Genomic DNA, 10,707 nt, shown 5'->3' on the forward strand with positions numbered 1-10,707 from the left:
AAATGTCCGCAACAAGTTACAACCGAGATTAGCTTTTTATCAACATGGTAGACTCCAGAAAAGGGTATTTTAATAAACCTGGCAACCCCGTGTACTAGCCCACTGCTCTGCATTCGGCTGTGAAGTTGAGAACTCTGACGTGCTGAACGCTGAACTCCCCCTACTGCATCGGATGCCACACTGCATTAATACCCCCCACATTTTCTTGAATGTGTTCGGAACGATATTTTGCACTTATTTGTGCAACATTAAATGTATAGTTCACTCAAAGAAAATTCTGGCAACATTCAGGTCATTGTTCCTTTTGTATTCAATGGAAGAAAGAACGTCTTTGTTTGGAGCAACTTATGGGTGAGTAAATGGTTTATAGATCATTCTTGGGTAAACTAGCACTTTAACCATTTAAACTCTGAAACTTTGTAATAGTCTGCTTTTTTACATTATGTGTAAGATTAATAAACACAGACACAAAGACATTTTCTGGCATGATTATATATTATCCAACAAAATGTAAATACAAATATGCAAAGCTGATCATATATAATACAATTTAGATGTATTTTAAAACAAAAAGCTGCTTGAGTGAATAAAAAGAAACAATTTAGTATGAAACAAGCAATTCAGAAAAAAAATCATCCACATTAGGTATACAATAAAAAGGCAAAATGCATTGTAAACAAGAAGAGCAACATGGGAAAGCCTCAGAAGTGGTTAATAAACAATACAAGTGCTTCACCATTACGAAATATACAAATAGCAGCATTTGAAGCATAATTTAAAGCATAACGTTAAATACAGCATTGTGTTAGGAGTGCAAAGAGGAATTGTCTTGATTCTGAACATCCTGAGACAGCCCTCAAACCGGATTAGGGGTAACTACGGTCTCTCTGAACAGTGGAAAATCAGAAAGAACTCAAGCGTAGTTACAAAAACTAAACCCTCACACTGCAGGCAACATGGAGCATTTTGGATTTCTGGCACCGGTGATGCATCAAGCTTATGGACGTTTAAAAAGACATAGAAAAAGCTGTGGAAAAAAACATGCATTCTTATGGAAATGTAATGAGATCGAGAGATTCCCAGATTTAAACAGCATACTGCTTTGGTTGGCTCTTGAGGCTGACGGTTCGTTCATTTTGTGAGATCACGTGGGCTGCTCGACTGTTCAGCAGCCTGCATTCATGAAGAACATCTGTTGAGTTTATTACCAAAAAGATATTAAATTAGGGCTTTGAAAATGTGACTGCTGATGTGTTTAAACAATGGTTTAGATCAGTGGTTCCCAACCCTGTTCCTGGAGGCACCCCAACACTTCACATTTTGCATGTCTCCTTTCTCTGCCGCACCAATTTCAGGTCTTGCAGTCTCTACTAATGAGCCGATGACCTGAATCAGGTGTGTTTGATTAAGGAGACATGCAAAATGTGAAGTGTTGGGGTGCCTCTAGGACCAGGGTTGGGAACCACTGGTTTAGATCAGTGTTTCTCAACCCTGGTCCTGAGCGTGCCCCAACACTGCACATTTTGTATGTCTCCCTTATCTGACACCCATTTCAGGTCCTGGAGTTTCTTTTAACGAGCTAATGAGTTGAATCAGGTGTGTTTGATTAGGGAGACACACAAAATGTGCAGTGCTGGGGGGCGCCCAGGACCAGGGTTGAGAAACACTGGTTTAGATTAATGAAGATGATTAGTCCATACCACTGAATTGTTTATAGGCTTCATCAACTATGGCATTGTTTGATATCTTTATCTCCCAAAAACCATCATCCACCCAAGGTTTGGTGTCTGGCAACTCGGGCAGTTGGCCATTTTTATACATGCCTGCTATAAATAACAAAAAACAGAGAAATATTAATGAATAGAAAGTTCAAAACAACTGCAATTATTTGAAAAATCTTTTGTAACAATGCAAAAGTCTTTACTGTGAATTTTGATCAATGTAATGCATCCTTGCTGAATAAAAGAAATAATTAACAAAAAAAATTACTAACCCTAATCTGTTGAATGGAAGTGCATTTTTAGGGCTGTCAAAGTTAACACGCACTAAATAAATCAAACATGTTTGATGCAAAAAATGTTTAAATCATTACAGATTTTTTAGCATTAAGTGTGATATTATCATACGGTATTATACACAAAATTGCATGGTATAATATGATACACAAGTGCATTGAGTTTTTCTCTTAAAATCTATTAAATAACAGGATTAAAATGCCAGCAAGTACCTTTAATGGTATCATCAATGTCTTTGCATAGTTGGTATAAGTCACTTCCACGTCCCACCACCCTTTCACCTGAAATGACACATTAAAAGAGAATTTGATAACTTGATGAGAAAATGCACAACTGTATGTGAAAAAAACATGTGTTTAGCAAAATACAATTAAAAACTCACCATCCAACACTTTCATGTTTGGGAAAATTTCAAGAATAAGAGTCCGGTATAATGAATTCTTGCAGACTATAGCAAAATAGATTAGTAAGAATGAAGGACCAGATTAAGAGCTCCAAAAACATTTAATCAAATAAAGCCAGAAAACTGCTGACCTGGATTGGTGTAATTATAGGTGTTGTCCTTCAATCTGATGCTCTCCAGCTTCTTTAAAGACTTGAGTGCATGAAGATTATCAACACTGTAGGTGCAATGCAACATGTGTTGTATAGAAAGGTGGATAGCAGATAAATATGAGTAGCTAAAAATGCAGCTTACCTTGGTATCACATTACCAGCAACATTCAAACTCTGTAAACTTTCACAGCTGGAAAGGGGTTCTGAAAAGAAACATGTTCAACTCCAAAAGTCAAATATAATAGCAACGATATTATATATACTGTGTATATATATATATATATATACGGACACAGTTTTTGTTTTATCCAGCTCTATTTACTCAGTGCAACTTATAACATCCAAGTGAAATATATAACACCAACATGTCAGGGAAAAAAAATGTAAACCAGAATCACAGAGTTGGAAAAGGTTCACGCCTTGTGTCAGAATTTTGTTGAACCACCTTTTGCTTTAATTACAGCCTTTAGTGTGTTGGGCTATATCTCTGTCTCCACTAACTTTGCACATCTAGACTTTGCAATATTTGCTCACTCTTCTTTGCAGAACTGCTCAAGTTCAGTTCAATTTGATGGTGAGCGTTTGTGGACTGCAGTCTTCAAGTCATTCCACAGATCTTCGATGGGGTTTAAGTCTGGGCTCTGACGAGGCCATGCAAGGACATTCAGCTTTTTCTCCTTCAACCACTCTGTGCTCAGTTTTGCTGTGTGCTTTGGGTCGTTGTCATGTTGGAAGGTAAACCTTCTTTCCATTGACAACTTTCTGGCAGAGGGCAGAAGTATTTTGCCCCATCCATTTTTCCTTCTATCCTGACAAGTGCTCCACTTCCTGCTGCAGAGAAACTCCCCCAAATCATAACAGGATATTCCCACCTCTGTGCTTTACTGGAGGAATGCTGTTATTTGGATGGTGAGCTGTATTGGATTTCCGCCAGACATATCGTTTGGTGTTCACCGATATTTTCAAATAATTTTTACAACCCTCCCATACAAGACCAATTTGAGAATTTGTGATATTGTTGTCAGATGCACACAATGACCACTCTTTGTCATAAATTCCTGCAGCTGCTTCAGAGTTACTGTAGGCGTCTTGGTCGCCTCTCTTTCATCAGTTTGGAGTGATGTCCTGATCAGGGAGGGTCTGTGTTGTACCAAATACCTTCCACTTCTCAATAATAGACTTCACTGTGCTTCTAGGCATTTATAAAGCCTTTGAAAAGTTTTTTTTGTATCCATCTCCTGACTTGTGCCTGTCCACAACTTATCCCGGAGATCTTCTGACAACCATAGTTTATTGTTTGCTTCAGTTGCACAGTTACCAAGGACTGAAATGCTCCAGAAAAGCTCTTTTCATGCTGAGCAAATCAAAATGACCACAGCTGATCACAGTTTAATGTCAAATGGCTTTGTGTGCCATTGAGAAGGTGATTAGCTAAACCTGATACAAGTCAATTTTAAGAAAGGGTGATTATTTTCCCAAATCAGAGATTCTGTTTGTTTGTTTTTTTGCTGACATGTTGGTGTTATATCTTTCACTTGGATGTTATAGGTTGCACTGAGTAAATACAGCTGGATAAAACAAAAATTGTGTCCATCCTCATTTCATGCTTCAAAGCAACAAAATTTGATTATTTTTAAAGGGGGGGTGATTCTTTTCTATAGCCACTGTATATGTATAATCACATTAAAGGAATAGTTAATGTAAAAATCAATATTTACTGACCCTCAGGTCATCCAAGACAGATTAGGTGAAATGTAGCATTACATCACTTGCTCACCAATTGATCCTCTGCAGTGAATGGGTGCCGTCAGAATGAGCCAACAGAATGTCCAAACAGCTGATAAAAACATCCCAATAATCCACAACTAATCCACACCACTCCAGTCCATCAATTAACATCTTGTGAAGTGAAAAGTTGCGTGTTTGTAAGAAACAAATTTATTAAGACGTTTTTAACTTTAAACCTTCAATAGTCCTCTCTCCATAATATTGCTTTCTCCCTTGAAAAAGTCATCTTGACTGAATCAGGAGAGAAATATGCACAAATCAAGCACTGTTTACAAGCAAAAACAGTCTAAAACAGTTCTAAACAAATATGTTTGGTGGATTTTGATGGATGGCCTGAGGGTGTGCAAATTTTCAGCACATTTTATTTTTTTGAGAAAACTATTACATTAAGATTGAAATAACATTACCTAAATTAGAGATTCTATTGGCTGACAAGTTAAGAACAAGAAGTCTTCGTAGAGATGAAAGAGGCCCCAGATTTGTGATGTTATTTCCAGAGAGGTCCAGCCTCTCCAGGTTTATACACTCTCCTATACATCCAAGGTCATAAATTCCTGCAAAAAACACATGCAAGATTGTGTTTTTGTGTATTTTGACAATGTATTCTGCAGACACTAAATTTGGTATCGTCTTACCTAAATTCCTTAGTTTCAGAAACATAATGGACCCCAAATCAAACTCCCCGGTGCGGGACTTCAGAAGCACAGTGGTGATCTTTGCACATTCTGTTTCTGGAATATGAGGAGAAAGTGTGTGATTACAATTTAAGCAGCAGTTTTTTGATTGAGTGAGTCTGTAGAGTATTAAAGCACTTTCTGGTCTGTTCAGTATTTTCTGTGGGGAGACTATAAATGTGGCTCTGCATGATTCCAAAGGTTCAAATGGTGATTACAGTATTAATCACGCTTTATGTGTAGCTTTTCTTGAATTCTCAAAGACTGGATTACAGCTGCAGATCTCCTCCGGGTTTAATTAAATGGCCAGCAAATATTATTTTTTTTATTCAAACATTTTTATCATTATATTATAACAACATCTTTGTGTCCTTCCATATTTGTTGTTTCTTCTTCTTTTTTTAACTTTAATAAAGTAAAATAAATAAACGAATTAACTAAATAAATAAATTAACTAATTAATGCAGATTGTTATGGGATTGGTTTCTTATAATCTGCTCTTCTAAAAAGGTGCAGAATTACACAAAAAACAACAATCTTACCACCTAACTCAGTTACCTTGGATAATACAAATCTTTTCGAGTCCATTTTAAGACAAAAATGACAACACGCACATCCCCCACTTGAAGGAGTTTTGCAAACTAAATTAAAATAGCTGAGATTATGTGGATACACTAAAAGTTGTCGCAAACAACAGTTGGTTTAATCAACGGAACCGAAGCGTGTGTTTAATGAACCAAAATACGGAGCAACAAGCGATAGTTATGCCCTAAAAAGGAGACCGTTTTACCGATACAATAATGCAAGACTACATTTAATAGGCTGCCAAACAAAATAAATATCCTTCAAAATAAAAACACAAGCCATTTTAATCACAGAAGTATGTTTGTGAATCAGCACCACAGTGTGTGGACAGCTACTGCTGCTAGCACGGGCTAACGTTACAACACTGCTTTATCAACTAATTTACCATTGTGCTTTTCCCTCTTCAAGTCCATTGTCGCTCAGCTTTATGCAGTCATTCGCAGATTACAGCATGGGATGGATGTTTTGTTAATAAATGCTGGTGGGCATGTACAGTATGCAGTACAGGCGGCAGATCAAAGCGGGTGTGACTGTAAGCTCTGCGGCTAGCCTCACTAGCATCTGCTCTAGATACTCGTGGGTTTAATGCGGGCATTATTTGCCCCCCTGCTGTTTCACTGTTCCGATGCTTTTATTCATTTCGAGCGTTCTGTTGGTTTAATTAACGCCTGGATAAATGAATTATTTAAAGTTCAGCCCAGCCGGAAGTTACCCTTCCTGTGTTTTTGTGTGATTACAGTGGTTACTAGGATATTGTCATGGAAACAGGGGGAAGAATGCAGAACTTAGAATTGTTGTCATGTAAAGTTTGTTTTATAAATGGACTTAGCGTAGAAAGTACACTAAAATTCTCTAAAAAGCGAAATATTAGGCCTATGGCGGTATTTTTATTTTTTTGACTTGGTGTTAAAAATACAATTTCTTTATTGGCATTGTTGATTCATTGAAGAAACTTCATGGAATCTTTGTGTTTTTACAGTATAGTAAAAAGAAAAAAATGTTTTAAAAAGTGTTTATTTGTTTTATCTATCTATCTATTTATCTATCTATCTATCTATCTATTTCTCTCTCTCTCTCTTCTTAAATGATCTTACAAATGATCTTAAATGTTCTTTATATTGCTCTTTAGAGTGGAAAAAAGTTAGCATTTATCTTAACATTTATATTTTAACAATTTCTTTATTGGCATCGTTGATTCATTGAAGAAACTTCATGGAATCTTTGTGTTTTTACAGTATAGTAAAAAGAAAAAAATGTTTTCAAAAGTGTTTATGCATTCATTTGTTTTATCTATCTATCTATTTATCTATCTATCTATCTATCTATTTCTCTCTCTCTCTCTTCTTAAATTATCTTACAAATGATCTTAAATGTTCTTTATATTGCTCTTTAGAGTGGAAAAAAGTTAGCATTTATCTTAACATTTATATTTTAGAAGTTGTATTTGTTTTAAAATGTTAGTTTTTATTAGTAATTACCGCACAAATTATTTAAATAATAATGCTAGGCTATTATAAAAAAAAGTGTACTTTAGTACTTTCATGGTATTAATGAAATGTTGATATTTGCGTATATTAAAATGAAATAGTCTATCCTGTTTTCAATGTGTTCAATGCCGCCCCCTGGTGGTGTGAAGTGTTCAAATCGGTTAGAATCGTTTTCATTGACAATTCAGTCAGTGAGAGCGAACAGCGACAGGAAGAGTATATGCCGCGCGCGTCAGGAACGGTACGCGACAAACAAGTGTCACGTATCTTGAGCTGTTAAAGTATTTATGGAGAGTGTCGCCTTTACCACCAACAGGCATAAGTTACTTCAGGAACGACTGAAATTTCATGCTGCCTCCCAATTTTCTCGGCTGGCCAAACCGTGGACATAAATGCCTAGAACAGAGAAGACCAATGTGATGCATCTGCACGAGAGGAAAATCACTCGACTAAGATGGGTAATAAGCAAACGATATTTACTGATGAACAGCTAGACGCCTATCAGGTAAGAGACTCTCTAGTCCTCAGCGTTATTTACAGACGAAAATTAAGAAGCAACAAAATCAAGTTTTGGGTTAAAGAATGAACAGATGTGTGGTTTTTGACTTTCTTTCTTTCTTCATAGTCAAGGTGCATTCTTACAGAAAACTGCTTATATAGGCTACTGCTCTCTCTCTCTCTCGCTCTCTCTCTCTCTCTCTCTATATTGCCTGCGGCATACAAGCGACTTTGTATATAATAGCCTATTTGCTCGCTGTGTGAATCCTAAGGTCTGAGCACGGAGTCATATCTGAGGACATCTGATCATATATACATATATATAATGGGAATAGATATGTGATGTGAATGGTTTATTGAGTCAGATATTAATGAAATTTGAATAGTAGGCTTCTGAGTTTCCCACTTGCCAGTCAACAAAGTGCATTATGAAGATCAATGACTGTTAGCAACAATGGCCGCCGCTCCTTGTGCTCTTTAATCACTGGGTTGTACTACCAGGATCAGTGGAGCTTGGCCATTTGGCTGATAGACTCAATCCTTACAGCAGCCAAGTCTTATCAACTCATTCATCGTGCTGTAAAACAGAATCAGGCTATTGGGGCAGAATATTGTAGAAAATTTAGATACCTTTTTAAGGCAAACAAAATGTGCCTCGGAAAAGGTATTTATTAGGGTTCGCCACTATGTCTTAATATATAGTTCATACAAAAATTTGAATTTAGTCATAGTTTCCCGTTTTAATTTGATTCAGTTCAGAATTATTTTTGGTATATTTCAGTTATATGTTCACATTTTTTTTACATATCAAAGAAATTATCTCTACTAATTCTGTAATTATATAGTACAGTGTTTCAAATGGATTCAAGCTCATCTTTTCGTGAATTAATCATTAAAAGAACCAGCTCATAAGAATTGTTAATTTCAGAAATTGGTTACACTGGTCTTGCTGTAGCTATAGTTTTTCATTTTACTGAAAATAAGCTGGTTCTTTAGAGTTGTTTGTTCATGAATTGGAATACACTGGTCCTGCTGGATGTTTTCGGTTTACTAAAAAGAATTGGTTCATCAGAGTCGTTTGTTCAGGAATCAAAATATACCGGTTGCACTGCATGTTTCTGATTCACTAAAAAGAACTGTCTCAAAAGTGCCATTTGTTCGTGACTCAGAATACACTGGCCGCGATGTATGTTACTGATTACTAAAAAGTGTCTGCTTTAATAGTGTAATTTGTTTGTGAATCAGACTACTATGGTTGCATTGTCTGTTTTTGAGAACTGGTTCATAAGAGTCATTTGTTTGTGAATCAGAATATACTGATCACGTTGTATTTTTGTTTTTGCATGCAGCCTGCCAGGACAACTCTAATACAAGGATGTTTCGTACCATTATTTCACAGTACAGTCTTTTTATTCCATCCTGTTCAATACAGACTGCAAATTCACATTCATAACTCAAGCAAAATATGATTTATTTTCCCGTGAGGCTGAAGATTCAATCATCGCAGTGGTGACATAGTTTCTTTCCATCCCTACCAAAATTGAAAGAAATCAACCATAGAAGTACCATAAAATATTGCCATACAAATATTTGTAGAGTGCAGGACTATTAAGTACATTTGATTTGTAACAACGCAACACAGCAGTGAGAAGTATTTTAGTAAATGCCAGCTGCTCTCGTACCTTTATATTATGTCTCTATGACGTGATTATAAGAAGTTATGAAGAAGCCATTTCTTTCTCCGGGCATGTAATGTCATTATTAGATATGTGGGCTTACGTTTCTGGTAATAATTTAACACCGGGTCGTCTATCCATTGTGCTAATAACTCACAGCTGTGGCCTTACCTCACATTTCACAGATTCAAGCCTCAATATTTCAAATTAATGAGCAATTAACAGTACTCAAAGGCTAGTGCGCGTAAATCACAGAACGGCTAGTCCTCAGCGTTATTTACAGACGAAAATTAAGAAGCAACAAAATCAAGTTTTGGGTTAAAGAATGAACAGATGTGTGGTTTTTGACTTTCTTTCTTTCTTTCTTCATAGTCAAGGTGCATTCTTACAGAAAACTGCTTATATAGGCTACTGCTCTCTCTCTCTCTCGCTCTCTCTCTCTCTCTCTCTATATTGCCTGCGGCATACAAGCGACTTTGTATATAATAGCCTATTTGCTCGCTGTGTGAATCCTAAGGTCTGAGCACGGCGTCATATCTTGTTAGCAACAATGGCCGCCGCTCCTTGTGCTCTTTAATCACTGGGTTGTACTACCAGGATCAGTGGAGCTTGGCCATTTGGCTGATAGACTCAATCCTTACAGCAGCCAAGTCTTATCAACTCATTCATCGTGCTGTAAAACAGAATCAGGCTATTGGGGCAGAATATTGTAGAAAATTTAGATACCTTTTTAAGGCAAACAAAATGTGCCTCGGAAAAGGTATTTATTAGGGTTCGCCACTATGTCTTAATATATAGTTCATACAAAAATTTGAATTTAGTCATAGTTTCCCGTTTTAATTTGATTCAGTTCAGAATTATTTTTGGTATATTTCAGTTATATGTTCAAATTTTTTTTACATATCAAAGAAATTATCTCTACTAATTCTGTAATTATACAGTACAGTGTTTCAAATGGATTCAAGCTCATCTTTTCGTGAATTAATCATTAAAAGAACCAGCTCATAAGAATTGTTAATTTCAGAAATTGGTTACACTGGTCTTGCTGTAGCTATAGTTTTTCATTTTACGCTTATATAGGCTACTGCTCTCTCTCTCTCTCGCTCTCTCTCTCTCTCTCTCTATATTGCCTGCGGCATACAAGCGACTTTGTATATAATAGCCTATTTGCTCGCTGTGTGAATCCTAAGGTCTGAGCACGGAGTCATATCTGAGGACATCTGATCATATGAGATGAGAACATGTGAGAAGGTCTTGCTTTTGTCTTCCGTAACAGCAGTCTGTCATGCTTTGGCGAAACATCATCTCAGTCTCAGGACCCAGTGAGACTTAAATATTAATACCAGTCTGAGCAGATACTCAGAAACCTCATTGTGATTAGTCAGCTGTTGTACTTTCTGATAGCTTCCTTCTAGCTTTATAGTCCTGT

General features: G+C 36.5%; 2 protein-coding genes across 3 annotated transcripts in view; one reads left to right on the forward strand and one right to left on the reverse strand.

The window, feature by feature from the left end:
• Nucleotides 1-698: 698 nt before the first annotated feature.
• lrrc61 (leucine rich repeat containing 61) lies at nucleotides 699-6,286 on the reverse strand. The gene is made up of 9 exons (XM_016499351.1): nucleotides 6,003-6,286; nucleotides 4,994-5,089; nucleotides 4,766-4,912; nucleotides 2,713-2,773; nucleotides 2,550-2,635; nucleotides 2,398-2,463; nucleotides 2,228-2,296; nucleotides 1,701-1,826; nucleotides 699-1,192 (listed from the first exon to the last, which is right to left on the reverse strand). Exons 1-9 carry the CDS (start codon nucleotides 6,028-6,030, stop codon nucleotides 1,086-1,088), a joined length of 786 nt encoding a protein of 261 aa, XP_016354837.1. The 5' UTR covers nucleotides 6,031-6,286; the 3' UTR covers nucleotides 699-1,085.
• A 1,020-nt stretch (nucleotides 6,287-7,306) lies between these two features.
• Nucleotides 7,307-10,707, forward strand: part of cib2 (calcium and integrin binding family member 2) — a 23,346-nt gene continuing 19,945 nt past the window's right edge. Inside the window, exon 1 of one of the 2 annotated variants that reach the window (XM_016499397.1) lies at nucleotides 7,307-7,609. In XM_016499397.1, the coding sequence (XP_016354883.1) occupies nucleotides 7,559-7,609 (51 nt within the window). In that variant the 5' untranslated portion in view covers nucleotides 7,307-7,558. The remainder of the gene's footprint in view (nucleotides 7,610-10,707) is intronic. The other variant, XM_016499390.1, reaches the window with a different exon arrangement.

Source organism: Sinocyclocheilus anshuiensis, unplaced genomic scaffold (assembly GCF_001515605.1).
Source record: "Sinocyclocheilus anshuiensis isolate Anshui unplaced genomic scaffold, SAMN03320099.WGS_v1.1 scaffold1054, whole genome shotgun sequence".
NCBI classification, from domain to species: Eukaryota; Metazoa; Chordata; class Actinopteri; order Cypriniformes; family Cyprinidae; genus Sinocyclocheilus; species Sinocyclocheilus anshuiensis.